At 42.5% G+C, this 14,433-nt stretch overlaps 1 protein-coding gene across 1 annotated transcript; it reads left to right on the plus strand.

Moving 5' to 3' along the window:
- The first annotated feature begins 2,399 nt into the window (after window positions 1-2,399).
- On the plus strand, window positions 2,400-14,021 carry rab10 (RAB10, member RAS oncogene family). The gene is made up of 6 exons (XM_079753455.1): window positions 2,400-3,064; window positions 8,063-8,123; window positions 9,324-9,462; window positions 11,160-11,249; window positions 12,611-12,712; window positions 12,815-14,021. The coding sequence occupies exons 1-6, from the start codon at window positions 2,938-2,940 to the stop codon at window positions 12,899-12,901; spliced, it is 606 nt and encodes a 201-aa protein (XP_079609581.1). The 5' UTR covers window positions 2,400-2,937; the 3' UTR covers window positions 12,902-14,021.
- Window positions 14,022-14,433: the final 412 nt, after the last annotated feature.

Here is a 14,433-nt window from a genome sequence, read left to right on the forward strand (position 1 = left end):
AAATACCAGACCGTAATAAGGCCAATGATGAAACCTAATTATGTATGTAGAGACTCTAATTAGCCAAAATGACCTGATATGTCTACGTGTGCCTGCGAGTTGGGCTACCCGTTCATTGCAAAAGGGATATAAATGTAAGCGACTGTCGCTTTCTGTCCTACCACAGCCGGCCGTACTGGTTCTGATGGGGATCCGTTTTCTTCATCGGCACACGGTCACAAGCTCTCACGCGCTATAGGTCGACGCTCCATTGCGGATGAAGAAGAAAAACATGTCCGAATTGATTCTCTGGCAAAACGTTATACAAATCCATTCATCGAAACATAGGGGTTACGTTCGTGGGAGCTACCCGGCGTATCTACCGCGGTTCACACGCCCAATAAAACACTGTCCGCATCTCCCTACCTTCGGCTCGCGGATGCTCAGCCCGTAGTGCACTAGCGGCGCCCTGTCTGCCTGTGCTGCTGCCGCGCTCCCTCTACTGAGCAGCACGCGTACATGTACGCGCGTGCGCACACTCATGCATGAACGCGCACCAACACACACACGTATGCAGGCACGCACTCACACGCACCCACACAAACACACTTCAAAGACTATACCACACCCCACATTACTGCGGACGGGAAATATTGAATCATGGGATATGAAGTTGCATTTGACATCAGTGCAACTTCACTGCTCCTAAAATCCACTTTACACTATTGAGTTACTTTATGAATGAATTAGTCCTCCAAATTGGCTAGAAGTGTACACAGTCTAATCTAAATATGAAGCCTGTAATAATTCATGTATACGTATCTAGTAGACTTGGTGTAATCTTAGGTACACTTCTACAGTGATAATATAATGTAAAACATGTTAATTATATTTCATTGAAAATAGGCCTATGTTCTTATTATTAATACCGACGGTTCTAATACTAATACTAATGTAAGATACTCATATTAATGGCCTACACCTAGTCCTTCCAGGATTCCAGATTAACTACTAGATGTGGATCTTCCATATGTAGGACTATAGGTAGGCATTGGTTCTGGATCCTAGGTCCAAGCCTAAATCCAAGCCTAGGACCATATATAATACATACAAATAAGGCCTACATTTCAGCTTGTCATTTAACTGAAATATATCCAAATACCACCACCTGCTGGGTAAAGGCTGTATGGATTTTATCATCTGCACTTTTTCTCATTAGATTTCTGAGGATAGGCTTACGCGTAATATGGCTAAAAGCTCAAGTTTAAACTAGTATAAAATAAGTGAAAGGCTTCCAATAGGTTTACTTTTGTATATAATTGGTCATATTTATATATTATTTTTATATTGTATATTATGTGTGTATAAAACAAAATTGGGAATGGGCTTATTTTAGTCCTTTCATCAGTCGTCATTTTGTTTTTCGTTAATCACATTTACGACAAATATTGTTTCCAACATTACAAGACAACAAAACACAATTATTCTTGGACCACAGCTTACATAACTCAAAATTAACACTGACATGTGGGCCGGGGGCCCCAAAGTAATCGTACGCATAGCGGTCCAAATATTTCAGATGGCAATGTGTAAAATAATAAAGAGAAACTCTCTCCAAATATTATCAATGAAGCTACAACTTCACACAAATGATACTACTCATCTGTAACCATGTTTTTCTGATATTGTGTTATTTTGGTATGTGTTTGTGCGCGCGCTCTTGTGTGTGTTATTTATCTGCAATGTACTTTCCTCTGAGTCAAGTCTGAACAAGGCATAATAAATTACCCCCAACATTCCAGTAGGAGTGTCTTAAAAAGTTAAGACGGACGGAAGAGGGAAACAGATTTCTAAATAGAAAGATATCTTTAATAAGTCAGCAGGCACACATATGGTCGAATCCTATCGAATGAAAGGTAATAAGCATACAGTTACTCCAACATTGATTATGGGCAGTGGCTTGAGTGAGAGATCTAGGATAGATAATACATTTGTTTATAAAGTTAAAGGAGGATGTGGGAAACGCCCGTGACAAGCACTGAAGAAATTATGACATCACTTCGCCTGACTCACAGCTGGGATAGTCCCCGCAGCCCCGCAAGCGTGTCATAAATTCCACTCTTTCCCCAATCTGAAACAAACTAGTGGGCATTTTGGATCACAAAACATATATTGAGAACAAATGTAACGGGAGTATCTGAACCCACAGGTCCAAAATAGTTACGCAGTAACATTTGCTCTCTTTCTATTGCAATTTAAAATACGCCTCATAACGCTCTATGTTAGCAGCACTAGCCAATAACATGCGCTTATGTATTTGAAAAGCAGCGGTATAGACCAATGACGTGCCTACATTTTGACAGAAGGGGCGGGCGAAGGCGTGCTTTGGAAACTAGGGTGTCGCCGTGGTGGCTCTCATTCGAAGGCGACGGCGGTCGTCTATTTGGGCTTGTAATCTTCAGCAAGACAAGTTAACGTGAAAGGCGCTTTACTTTGACACACTTTTAGCCCGGGAATTTTTCTTATTCGTTTCGGTCGAGGTTGCGACAAGGACTGGAATGTCGGGGTGTGCCAAGAATTTGAATTAGCTCGCTATTAGTTTGAAGAAAGAGGGAGTCGGGGTAGAGAGGCCATTTTGTCCCGACTGTGTGGGAGAAAGAGAGTGGAAAAGAGGAATCACTCGGGAAGAGATACTTTTTTTTTCCTTTCTGTTCTAATACCGTAGGGGAAAGAGTCGGGCATCGGAAATAATCACCACTCTCTGGATCCTGTTCTGACACGTACTCGGGTGGTATTTAGCCGACTAGCTCCCTTGGCTAATCAACTCATCTGAATCGCACAGTCAAGTGACACGGAGCGAGCGCGCAGTGAGCTAGCTGAGGAGGAGCTGGCGCGAGACCCCGCATCAACGTGTGACATCGTTCCCCGTGTTTGATCCGGTCAACACATCGTCTACCGATGGCGAAGAAGACGTACGACCTGCTGTTCAAGCTGCTGCTGATCGGAGACTCGGGCGTGGGGAAGACGTGTGTGCTGTTCCGCTTCTCTGACGACGCCTTCAACACCACCTTCATCTCCACCATAGGTAACGTTGGTCAACACCACCTTCATTTCCACCATAGGTAACGTTGGTGTCGCAAGTGTGCTGCTCCGCCTCGCCCCTGAAGGTGCTCTTGGGGTGGTACGCTGTACTGATTTAACTGGGACCATTGTTTTCTGATGGGGTGTGAAGAACAGCATTGGGCTGGCTGGTCGTACCGCTAACGGCCAGCACCAGCTAATGTGTACTCGTTGAGGCCTGCTAATGCTGCCCACGGAGCCCTCCCCGGCGGGGCAGCCCGGTGTCAGGTCTAACCATACCGAACGGTTCGTGACGATACTGGACGGTTCTGAACGATACTGAACGGAACTGAGCCGTTACCGAACGCTACTGAACGTTACTGAGCGGTAACTAAACGATATTGATCGGTTTGAGAACGCTACTGAGCGGATTCTGAACGATACTGAGCGGATTCCGAACAATACTGAGCGGTTACTTAACGTTATTGAGCATGGAAGAGCATTAAGGGTGTCTGAGGGCATTGACAGCAGTGTCACCGCTGTCAGGTCGATCCACTCTGGTAGGTGGTGATATTTTAGATCAGCTAGCTAACCTCGGCTAGTCAAAGGCCGATGCATAGGTTTTATTTATATGTTGAGCTGCCCAAGTTAATAACAGCCATTGCGTTAGATTCTTCCATATATATGCTGCATATTTTCTATCTAATGCCGTGTATGTTGAAATGGCATAACTTTGCGATATGCTGAAGTAGCCGGTATGTCAAAGCATATCATAAAAGATTGATGCAGTGGCGTCATGGGCTACTTTCTTCTATTGAAGCAGTCAACATAGCGCTCACTAGAGTCGTCCTTTTAAATAGTGTTTAGTTCTGGTGTTGCCAGAGCTTTGATAACCTATGATAGCTATATAGTACAAGTTCACCTTTTGGCACGTGTTTTGAACAATCACGAGAATTCAATTGCGATGGAATGTCATTGTAACCTCATTTTCTATTTTGTTTTAATATACTCCCGCTCTCTATATATATACATGCTGGTCTCTATAAATATACTGTTTATTCGGTAGTATTGTGTAGTTGACAATTGCATGACGAAAAGGAAAAGCCCAATATAATAAACTAGAGCTGCCAGTTCAGACTTCATTTGTATCCATCTCATCAAACTGCCAAACCACAGGCAAATGCTACATGCTTGTCATAGTATGTTGCAGATGCATTGTTCTTGCGTTGGCTGTAATTAGGTGCATGTACATTTGCGCTCTGTTTTCTGTAGAGATATTGGCTCTTACAATTGTTAGTGTTAAAGGTGAGATTACCACCGGAGTGGATCATGGATGAAGTACTGTAGTGTGGAAGACCAGTAGTAGCCTGATGTATAACTGATACAACCATACCATGTTACTATCTCATTATTCCAATTCATCAAATCACTGATTTGGCATTGTTGTTTTGAAGTGGGAAGTTAATAAGTGCTTAATGAAGTGCATTCAAATCTGTTTCAATACATGTTTTAATTGGCAATTATCATGGAGCTGGTCAGTTAAAAGCAGCCTTTATTTCATAGGGTCTCACAATACTAAAGCAAAATCGAATTTGTATTCCAAGCTATATATATATCTATCAATAGGCTTGGTATTGAAAGCAGATAGAGGAAATGAAAGTAATGCTTTTGGATTGTTCAATATACAAAGAGTCTTATTGAATTTATGGGCCTGTATGTCTGTGCGTGCATTCACAGCCTGTGTAGACCCTCTCTGACACAACACTCATACCTTTAGAGACAGAGATGCACAGCTGCTTCTTAAAAATACCACCGGAAACCCCCCCCCCCCCACACACACACACACACACACACACCATTTCTCATCATACACCCCCCCTCCCTCCCTCCCTGTCCACTTTCCAAATCCCCTTGGTTACTCACACTAGAGCTCTTTCTCTCCCTGCCAGTTTAGTTAATACACAAATTCAAGTCAAGAAATGTAGCTTTGTCGGAAACTGATGATTGCCACATTTGTGTGGTACAGTGGAATTATTACTTTAGAAAGAAGTTGTTCTTCGATGTGACCCAAACATCAATTATATTTTCTTCTACCAGGATTCTTTTCTTTTTCAAAACAAGAGAAATTCTCTTTATAGGTAAATGTCAGATTTTCAAAGTTTTAGTTTAATTATTTTTTGGACAATCTGCTTGTAACCCTTGAATCCAAATGATGTGTCCCCACATCACCTGTATTTGTTTACAGAATGTCTTGAGTTTCATCAAAGCAATGCTTGGATTAAAGTAAGCCCAAGTAAGTTGCTTACTGGAGTATATAATTGATGGCACCTTGATGTGTGTTTTTATGCATAATAGATCAACATTGTAAATAAGGTATTGCACAATTTGAAGTCTATAATTCTGGCATAGGTTACATTTTGGCAAATGCATTTCAGAAAATTCTCAAATATTTCCCATGCACACCAATTTAGAAAATCTTGTGAAGTTTTTGAATGTGAAGTTGTCTAGAATGGTTGGGCGGTAACTTGCGATGTAACACCAAATGCATTAATTTCTATAGGAGTCATGTATAACTAAAATAATCCATTGAATTCTTGCCGGCCTCCATTTAAATGATAGAATCTGCAAAGCATAGGAAGTTGTTAATTGACTACGGCTGTGTGTTTCGTTCTGTAAGCTTTTGGAATCAGATCAGGAATCCGATGCAGAGAGGGTGAGGAGATTACTCCATTTCTACATGAATATGACACCCTTAACCGGGGTATGAAAAAAGGGTAAACCTACTTTAACACGCAACATTAAAAGCAGACTATCCAGGCTGAACCATCAAACCAAACTCAAAAAGAAAACTTATGAAGCCATCTACTGCTATGGTCAACTCAAAGACCCCTTTTACCAACAAACTTGTTGTGAGGTCTTCTGAACTTGTTTTTCAGCGAAGGACCAGCGTGCTTTAGATGGGGAGATGGTCCCAAAGCTCTCAAGACTCAATGAGTGAATTTGAAATGGAAATGCACAATTTCATGCTACAGTATAATTTAGTACAGCTAAAGTGCTCTGTATCATACATTTGGAAAATGCTGTTTAGATACACATCTGTGCACTGAAAACAACCTTTTAGTTTTTGCCTGAAGTATGCCCCTAGATAATTTTTGTCTCCACCACTGGTTTGACTTCAGTCTTTGTAAGGAGTAAATCAGTTCACTTTTTTTTAAAGTCTAACCTATATATATCACATTTTATGTTTATATTGTGATATAAATGAACTCATGTACAAAATAAATGGTACAAAGTGAATGCATGTGGCAAATGCACATTTGTTTGTTTTATGTGATTTTCAGATATCCATCTCTTCTCCATGCCTGCCCCTTGTCCTATGTAGATCATTTTCCTGTCACAAACCCCCATCTTGCTAGCGTTCCTTTTCTCCCTCCCTCTCTCTGGGGTATGTTTGCAGAGGTCAGTGAGTCACACTTTGGCAGACTGTTCCTTCATTATTCTATGTGCTTGCCCCACCTAGAGCACAGCTGTTTCTGACATAAGAGCTGCCTTAACTTCTGGCTCAACTAGCCAAGCTGACAGCTCAGTACTTGGCGAAAAGCGACTGCATCAACAAGGGGTCTCATTTAATCACTGAAGATGATGAAGGTTTTTAGCATTTTTGAACTGGGAAGAATCCTGATGTTTCCAGACCTAATTCACACTGAGGTTTACCGGTAGTCTTCATTGTAACTGGCTGTGTATATAATTAAGTGTAAGAAAGCTAATATAAAGTATCACTGTTTATAATAATTATATGACCGACTCTGATGAAAATGTGCAGACTGCCCCTTTTTTTTGGCCCAGTTTAGTGTTGTTATTTAGGCACCGTTTCAGTTAACACTGCGAGACCCATCGGGCCCTTCACGGCTGACTGTCTTTTATGCTCCCTGCTTTAGACCGCTTTATCACGCATCACAAATATCTGTTGAATATCCAATGAAATATTCCAAAAGCTATGATACTATGACCACGCACTCTAAGTAGTTGATCCGTCCATCCCACCTAGTAGTTCTTACCGAACCTTAATACTTAAACAACACGACCCTTTAAAGGTCAATGATTCAGTTTTGCTTTCTCTTTTAGTAACCCGTTATTAAAATAACTTAACTCAACTATGCTGTACGGATGCTTGATGGTTGATGCTTGACGGATGCCGACAGCTGAAAGTTATCCTGAGACCCTGATTTCATCCTCATTTTAAAATAATGAAAATATCTTTAACAATGATTTTGTGGAACAACAACAATGGTAATCACGGAACAAACTCAAAACCCCAATAAAACAACGTGTCTTGTTCTTCCTAAGCTGCGACGCTGCCAGAGACGGCGCGCTGTGAAACGGCGCGCTGTGAAACCCACCTTAAAAGGAGGCTTTGCCCTCACCGGGTTGTTTGGGGAGAGCCCTTGTGTTGTTTGCATTGAGTGAAATCCGATTATGAAATACTATTGCATTTCAAATACTTTTCCAATAGACATTTGCAATAGTTATCATGTAAATGTTAATTGTGAAGCATCCCAAACCACAAGGAGCAACCTATATAGTATGTGACGGAAAATGACAATTGGGTGCGAAACGCAAACAATTTCTCAGGATTTTTGGACGCGAGAAACCATTTGGTTGCATGCAGCCGCTCTGTCTAATAACAGACTGAGGGCCTGCGGATGACACAGCAGAATGAACAAGAGATAACCTTATTGTCTCTGCTTGTCACTCATTTTCTATAGTGCCGTCCGTTCCATGGCCCTGTGCGGTCTGCTTCCCTGACATGTTCTCTACCTACCATGCCTAGCGCTCCATTCCTGGTCCGCTTTTTTGTTCTCTGTTCCTCTCCCATCCCTTGATTTAGGTTACTCTGATCCCCTAAAGTCCTGTTTGGGGCTGTCATTCCTCTATCACTTGTAATCCATGAGGGGCTGTGGCTGTCTAAAGTATGGGTGTTGCATGGTGCCTGCATTAAAGTTTGTTCTCTCGTGTATTTCAGGTATCGATTTCAAGATCAAAACCGTTGAATTGCAAGGAAAAAAGATCAAACTACAGATATGGTGAGTGGATCATTTTGAGGCGTTGCTTGTTTGCGGATCATGCCATTGTGCGTGGCTGGGTGTAAGCTGCTCTGCCATCCAGTGTTGATACGTTTATTATCGTTGGCCTTAACAAAGGGAAGGAAATTATTGTTTTATCATAATGGCTTGAGTCCCATTTCACTACAAAGCAATAGCACCATGGCTAATGTGTATAATGTTGTGACAGCTAAGGCTTTCAAATTGAGGCAATTCTTTATCACACACACAGTCGGGAGATTAGCGAGCCATTTTCTGCAGAAACATACCACGTCTCACATGCTACTCATATGACTGTATGTAACATAATAACTCTGAGGTGTACTTGGGAATCAAGTCTAAAAAAGGGGAAGGCCATGTTGAGCTGACATTAACCCTCTAGCTGTACTGGATGCTAGTTTCCCTTTTCTTTTGCCCTTAAACACCAGAAAATCTATTAAGCATTTGTCTGGTGCAGACTGATTTCAACCCTGACATTAAGTTGGGCCCACTGACGTATAATGGTGGTCAGTTGTTAGTGGGCGTTGTGGCCTGTGCAAGCAAAGATGCATTTTGGGAAACTAGTGCTAGAGCAAGTTGGAATCCATGGATCTAGAAGCATTGTTTAGCAAAAAATATACTGGGGTGTACTTTATGATTTTCATTTGAGACATTCAACATTCAAACGTTTATAATTATTTGCATCTGCATTTCTTCCATATATTAGAGGCACGGTAACGCCACCGCAGAATGTGGTCTGGTTGCCAGTAGAAATGTCAATCTGGGCGTGACATTTCCACATTTTTATGAATTATCTTTTGCTGAAGACATTAGTAGGCTGCAACCTGCAATGGCAGCAACGTTCATGTTAATTTCAACTGATAGCGTAAGCTAACATGTTAACTATCACAGACCTGGCTTTCCCTGATCAAGTGACTTCTTAACGTTGACTGCTTGTACGTCATTGGTTATGAATCACTTGAGCCAGGTCACAAAAAAATAAGTTTGTCTATCATGCTAATCATTCAATAGACATTGAAGGGGGGCTGCCTGCTGCTGACAGTTGATATGGTGAAATACAAACCTCAGTGAGCACAGAATGGACCTTTAGTACAACTAGGGTACAGCATGTGCTGGAACTGACTGGAATACATTGCATCTTGAGGGTTGCCCACTGAGCTGAGTGTCTGTCTGTGTCTGCAGGGACACAGCCGGCCAGGAGCGGTTCCACACCATCACCACCTCCTACTACAGAGGAGCCATGGGCATCATGCTGGTCTACGACATCACCAATGCCAAGAGCTTCGAAAACATCAGCAAATGGCTGCGCAATATCGATGAGGTGAGGAAGCCCCACACACGCACACACATTTTCCCCATGGAGATCGAGGAAGTAGATTTAATATTCCTGCCAAACCAGCCACTAGAGGGCAGTAAGTAATGAGGTAAATCAACAAAAAGAAATAAAGCTGCTGGCACCCATAGATACACTTGCATCTCTCCCGTTTATGTCATTTGTCTTCATCCTTCATCTTGTGACATTAAAGCTTAACTAATAAACATGTATGGTGCTCCTCTTAGAATTGCCATGCATAAAGGCCACAAATACCTTAATAAGAAATAAGAAACCATAAGTTTACCTTTTTTCCTTTTTTGGGGAAAGATTCATGCATCAATGACACAGAATACATTCAGTCAATCAGCCTTATCATGCTGTTTTCCTGTGTCTGTATGAAGGTGCCTTCTTCAAGAAACATAGTGTATAACTTGGATTCCATCTGTAGTGCAGATCAATGCTTGGTCTATAGACTTGAGTTGGGAATATAGCTTTCCATTTTTTCTACTTGATCTTTAGTGCATGCCTTCATTTTCTAATGGCACTATTTTGCATAATCTCGCAGTAATTGCTCCTTCTGATGGCTCCGACAGATGTGCCGTCTCTTGAGCACAGCCACAGGCTAATTTTGGATTTGAGATGTGAGTTAAATAAACATTATTGTGAAGAGTAAAGCTAGTTTGTCTCTTAAGGTCATCAGGTCACAGAAATGGTGCATTTACTGACACAGCGCTCTTTGAAATAAGATGCAATTCTTGGATTAGCACATTCTGGCTGACATGGAATTATAATACAGCAACATATAATGAAGGGTTATCTCGTCCCTCTCTTCCTCCACTGGCATTTCAAATTATTTTCCTCATTGGAGTTGGCCTCAACCTCATAGGTTTGCGTTTACCTTAACAAAAAAACAGACTGGATTCTCAGGAACAGAAAAGCAGAACAGCGTTGTTTCTTTTCCAAATGATTTACTTGACTCATTTTCACTATTGAACATGAGCAGCTGCTCCTGTTGGTTTGTTAATATCTCACAGATGACACAGCTGGTTATCCATCTGTGTTTAGTGTACATATCACCTTTTGTCCACGTTTTTGGTCCCGACACCTCCATTGTATCTGTTCTAATACATACAGTACACCGTAATCTAATGCTAATGAATGGTGTGCATATGGTGATGGGTCTATTGGAGGACACTTTCAAAGCCTGAACTCCATGTGTTTTGTGTTAAGCATTGCTGAGATGGCCTGAGTTGGGACTCTTATGGAATGCCTGCCAGAAGCATTTTCTTTTGGCTAACAGTCTTTCATAGAGCTCAAGGAAAAGTAACCAGGCCATGTTTCCTTGAAACCAAAACTATTTATTCCACTTCATACTGCTGAGAAGGGATCCTTTGGTTCTAAGTCCTTTTTTTTTTAAATTCCCCTAATTGTAACAATTTGTTTGTTTTCCAGTAGATTTTAAAAGCATCATCATTTTCCGATCAATGTATCTTTTCTTACACACATAAAACGCATGTCAACAGACATTTTGCACAGAACCTGACTGATCAAAGCCACCTCCCTTCTGTCCTCAGACACAGGGCCATGACACGCATGCAGACTACTGGCTTCTCTAACCCTCCTGTTAGGGAAAGATGGCAACCCTTGATGTAGACTAATTGTGTGCCATGCTTACCGGCTATGTTCTTTCCTTCTCTCTTCAGCACGCGAACGAGGACGTGGAGAGAATGCTGCTAGGCAACAAGTGTGACATGGAGGACAAGAGGGTGGTACCGAAGGCCAAGGGAGAGCAGGTAAGCTGGTGCTGTCTGCTGGCCGAGCAGGCTTTCTATATCCCTTTCCCACTACCACTCCAGTGTCCAGCTCCTGCTTTGTTCAGGGTGACCCGATCAACAACCGGCATGGAGGCATTTGGGTACTTCAACTGGAGGAATGCAGGCTGGGGTGGAAGTACCCGAGATGATATATTCAATTCAACAATGGCCAGTATCAAATATGATATCATGGCAATTAGTTAATTGAAATATAAACATACCCAAACATACCCCTGTTGGAATAGCTTACCACCATGAACACGCCCGATCTCGTCTGATCTCAGAAGCTAAGCATGGTCGGGCCTGGTTATTACTTGGATGGGAGACCGCCTGGGAATGCCAGGTGGAGTCGGGTGGTGGCCAATAAGTGACACTCTTCCCCTATAGACTTAACATCAATCCCGATGCCCCAGTGAAGTGACGGGGACACTGTGCTGTGGAAGGCGCTGTCCTTCGGAGGAGACGTAAAACCGAGGTCCTGACTCACTGAGGTCATAAAAGACCACAGGGAGTGATCGCAAAGAGTAGGGGTTTCCCGCTGTCCTGGCTAAACTGCCCAACCAGGCTCATTCAATCTGGCCCCCTAATCATCCTCCTGTATAATCGGCTGACTCATTAATTCCCTCACTCTCCACCTCAAGCTGGTGCGTTGTGAGCGTTCTGGCGCAGATTGGCTGCCGTGCATCACCCAAGTGGGTGCTACACACTGGTGGTGGTGAGTGCGTTCCCCCCCTTCACTGTAAAGCGTCTTTGAGTGTCTATATAAGTGCTATATAGCGCTATATAAATTCAATCAATTATTATATCCGGGTTCAATTCACAAAATAGGACTGTAGTCAAGCCAAACAAGTCAAAAATGTATGTTTGTACAGCAGTACATACTACTGTACAGTGTTTCTTTCACTCCTCTCCTACCTCTTAAGGAGTGGCTCCAAACAGTTGGCAGGGTGGAGGGAAGGTCATGGGTCAGGGCTTTCAGTTTGGCATGGGATCAGAGTTCAGTACTTAATCGTACTGCTATGGTTGGAGAAAACGCTACAATCTGCCACATAGACGGCACAAAACGTGTGCCCATGTGAAAAGACGATTACAATCAGCTCTTTCCTCACGACGGTCCTTCCCCCGAGGTTTGTCATTCATTTATTTTAACTGCCATGCCGGCCGTAAACGGAGGGCGGCCCACGTGACTGGCACAAGCCCGGAGTCATGTTTCAGAACCATCCCAAGCTGGGAGGTACCTAGAGGTGACCAGTTGTTGTTCACACAACACACAAACACGCAGCACACACAGACTCCCCCGACCCTCCCTAGTCTTATCCTCCCTCTCTCCGTCTCTGCAGATCGCCCGGGAGCACGGCATTAGGTTTTTCGAGACAAGTGCTAAGGCCAACATCAACATTGAGAAGGCTTTCCTGACGTTAGCAGAAGACATCCTCAGAAAGGTACGTGTGGGGAGTTTTTAAAGTGTTTAGCTGTTGCCTGCCCTGGAGGAGGTATGGTCATTCAGTAATGCCGTGTTCTGCCTCCGTTTGATCTCTCGACAGACGCCTGTAAAAGAGCCCAACAGTGAAAATGTGGACATCAGCAGTGGGGGTGGAGTCACAGGCTGGAAGAGCAAGTGCTGCAGTTGAACAGCTCACCTGTCTCACTTACACACAGCACGCACACGTCGCTCGTACCCACTCACCCACCCATCTACACACACTAACACACACGCCTATATGTACATCCCCTCTTTCTCTTTTTCTAACCGCTATCTCTTTCTAACTCTTCTCACTCGCGAACCTATCTCTTGAGTTCTATTTTACGCACACTCACACACGCAGACACACACACCTACACACACACACACACACACACAAACACACACCCTCTCTGTGTCTCTGTCTCAAGAAAAAACAACGGTAAATCCATCTGTCCCTCGTCCCTTCCCATTGTTTCACTCTCCACTGCTCTCAGATCACTTTTATTCTCAATGAAAGTCCAGTCATGTCATGTTTCTTGTCATTTGTTTTTAAGGTTGCAAAAAAAGTACAATAATGAGTGTGTGAAAAGATTAGCTCACATTTTTAACCTTTCCTTTGCCTGAGCTCCCCTGAATGGACCCTTCCCCTCCCCCCCTCTTGTTTCCTGACTTTCCACTCACTTTCATCCAAAGGAAAACGAGAAATAAAATTTAAAAAAAATATGAAATTACACAAAAAATTACAAATGTATTATTAACATTTTGTACACTAGTGGGGTTTCTGTTGTTTAACCGTATTTGGTCATATTAAGATTTGTTACCAAGTGACAGAGACGTGGCGAGCTCCTTTTTGTATGTGGGGTTTATTTTGTCCTGTGCCTTATATGGATGACAGGGGCGGGGCTGTGTGGTGGGCGGAGCCACATCCACTGAATGAAATTACAATTTAATCTGTTCTGGTTCCATCCCTTCCTTGTGAAGCAGAACTGAGGCAGAAGCGTTTGAATTTCTCCTCCAGCTAAGAGAACGTCATGTGTCCTGTTTATTTTTTTTATTTTTTCTCTACAGCGTATGTTTTCACTTCCCTTTTTGGGTTACTTCTGTTTCTTTGGTTTTTGTTTTCCTGCATGCAGTTTTCTTTGGTTTGGAAGCCTTGCTGTAGAGTTTCTTTTTTTTTTTTTTGCCACTTTGTTATCTGTGGGCGGGAGGTCCAAAAAGTTCTCTTTGGAAATTCAAACAATTTTGCAGATCCATTAAAAAAAAAAAAAAAGCTTGTTTAAGTTACATTGTTTGTGTGCTCAATTTTGTCCAGTGTGCAGAATTCCTCTTAGAAAAAGACACATGTTGGGAACACTATTCTATAAAACTTCTCCTAAAGTACTTGACATGAAGCTAGGCTAATTCAACATCTCCTAGACATATTCTTTATATACTTTAGTACCCATGCAACAATCCTCTTTTCCATGTTGGAACACAACTACTGCACCTCAAACACATGCAGAATTATTTTCACAGATTTTATGGCTGTCATCTGCCAAATTAATCAATTTAACTACCCTAGTCTGACTCTAGGTGGTGCTGTCACTGCATTTCTGTGTATTTGAATGCCCTTCAAATGTCTCAAGTGAAATTTCCTCTCCTTCCAGTTTGTTGCTCAACACATGTCTGCATTTGCTGGAGGAAACGGTCACTAACCAC

Source organism: Pollachius pollachius (assembly GCF_949987615.1).
Source record: "Pollachius pollachius genome assembly, chromosome: 16".
Lineage (NCBI taxonomy): Eukaryota > Metazoa > Chordata > Actinopteri > Gadiformes > Gadidae > Pollachius > Pollachius pollachius.

What these genes read in the sequence shown, in the direction of transcription:
- rab10 (XM_079753455.1), top strand. Translation starts at nt 2,938, where the DNA reads ATGGCGAAGAAGACGTACGACCTGCTGTTCAAGCTGCTGCTGATCGGA. An exon ending in GGCTGCGCAATATCGATGAG is followed by an intron (nt 9,463 to 11,159) that starts GTGAGGAAGCCC and finishes TTCTCTCTTCAG; the next exon opens with CACGCGAACGAGGACGTGGA. An exon ending in CAGAAGACATCCTCAGAAAG is followed by an intron (nt 12,713 to 12,814) that starts GTACGTGTGGGG and finishes ATCTCTCGACAG; the next exon opens with ACGCCTGTAAAAGAGCCCAA.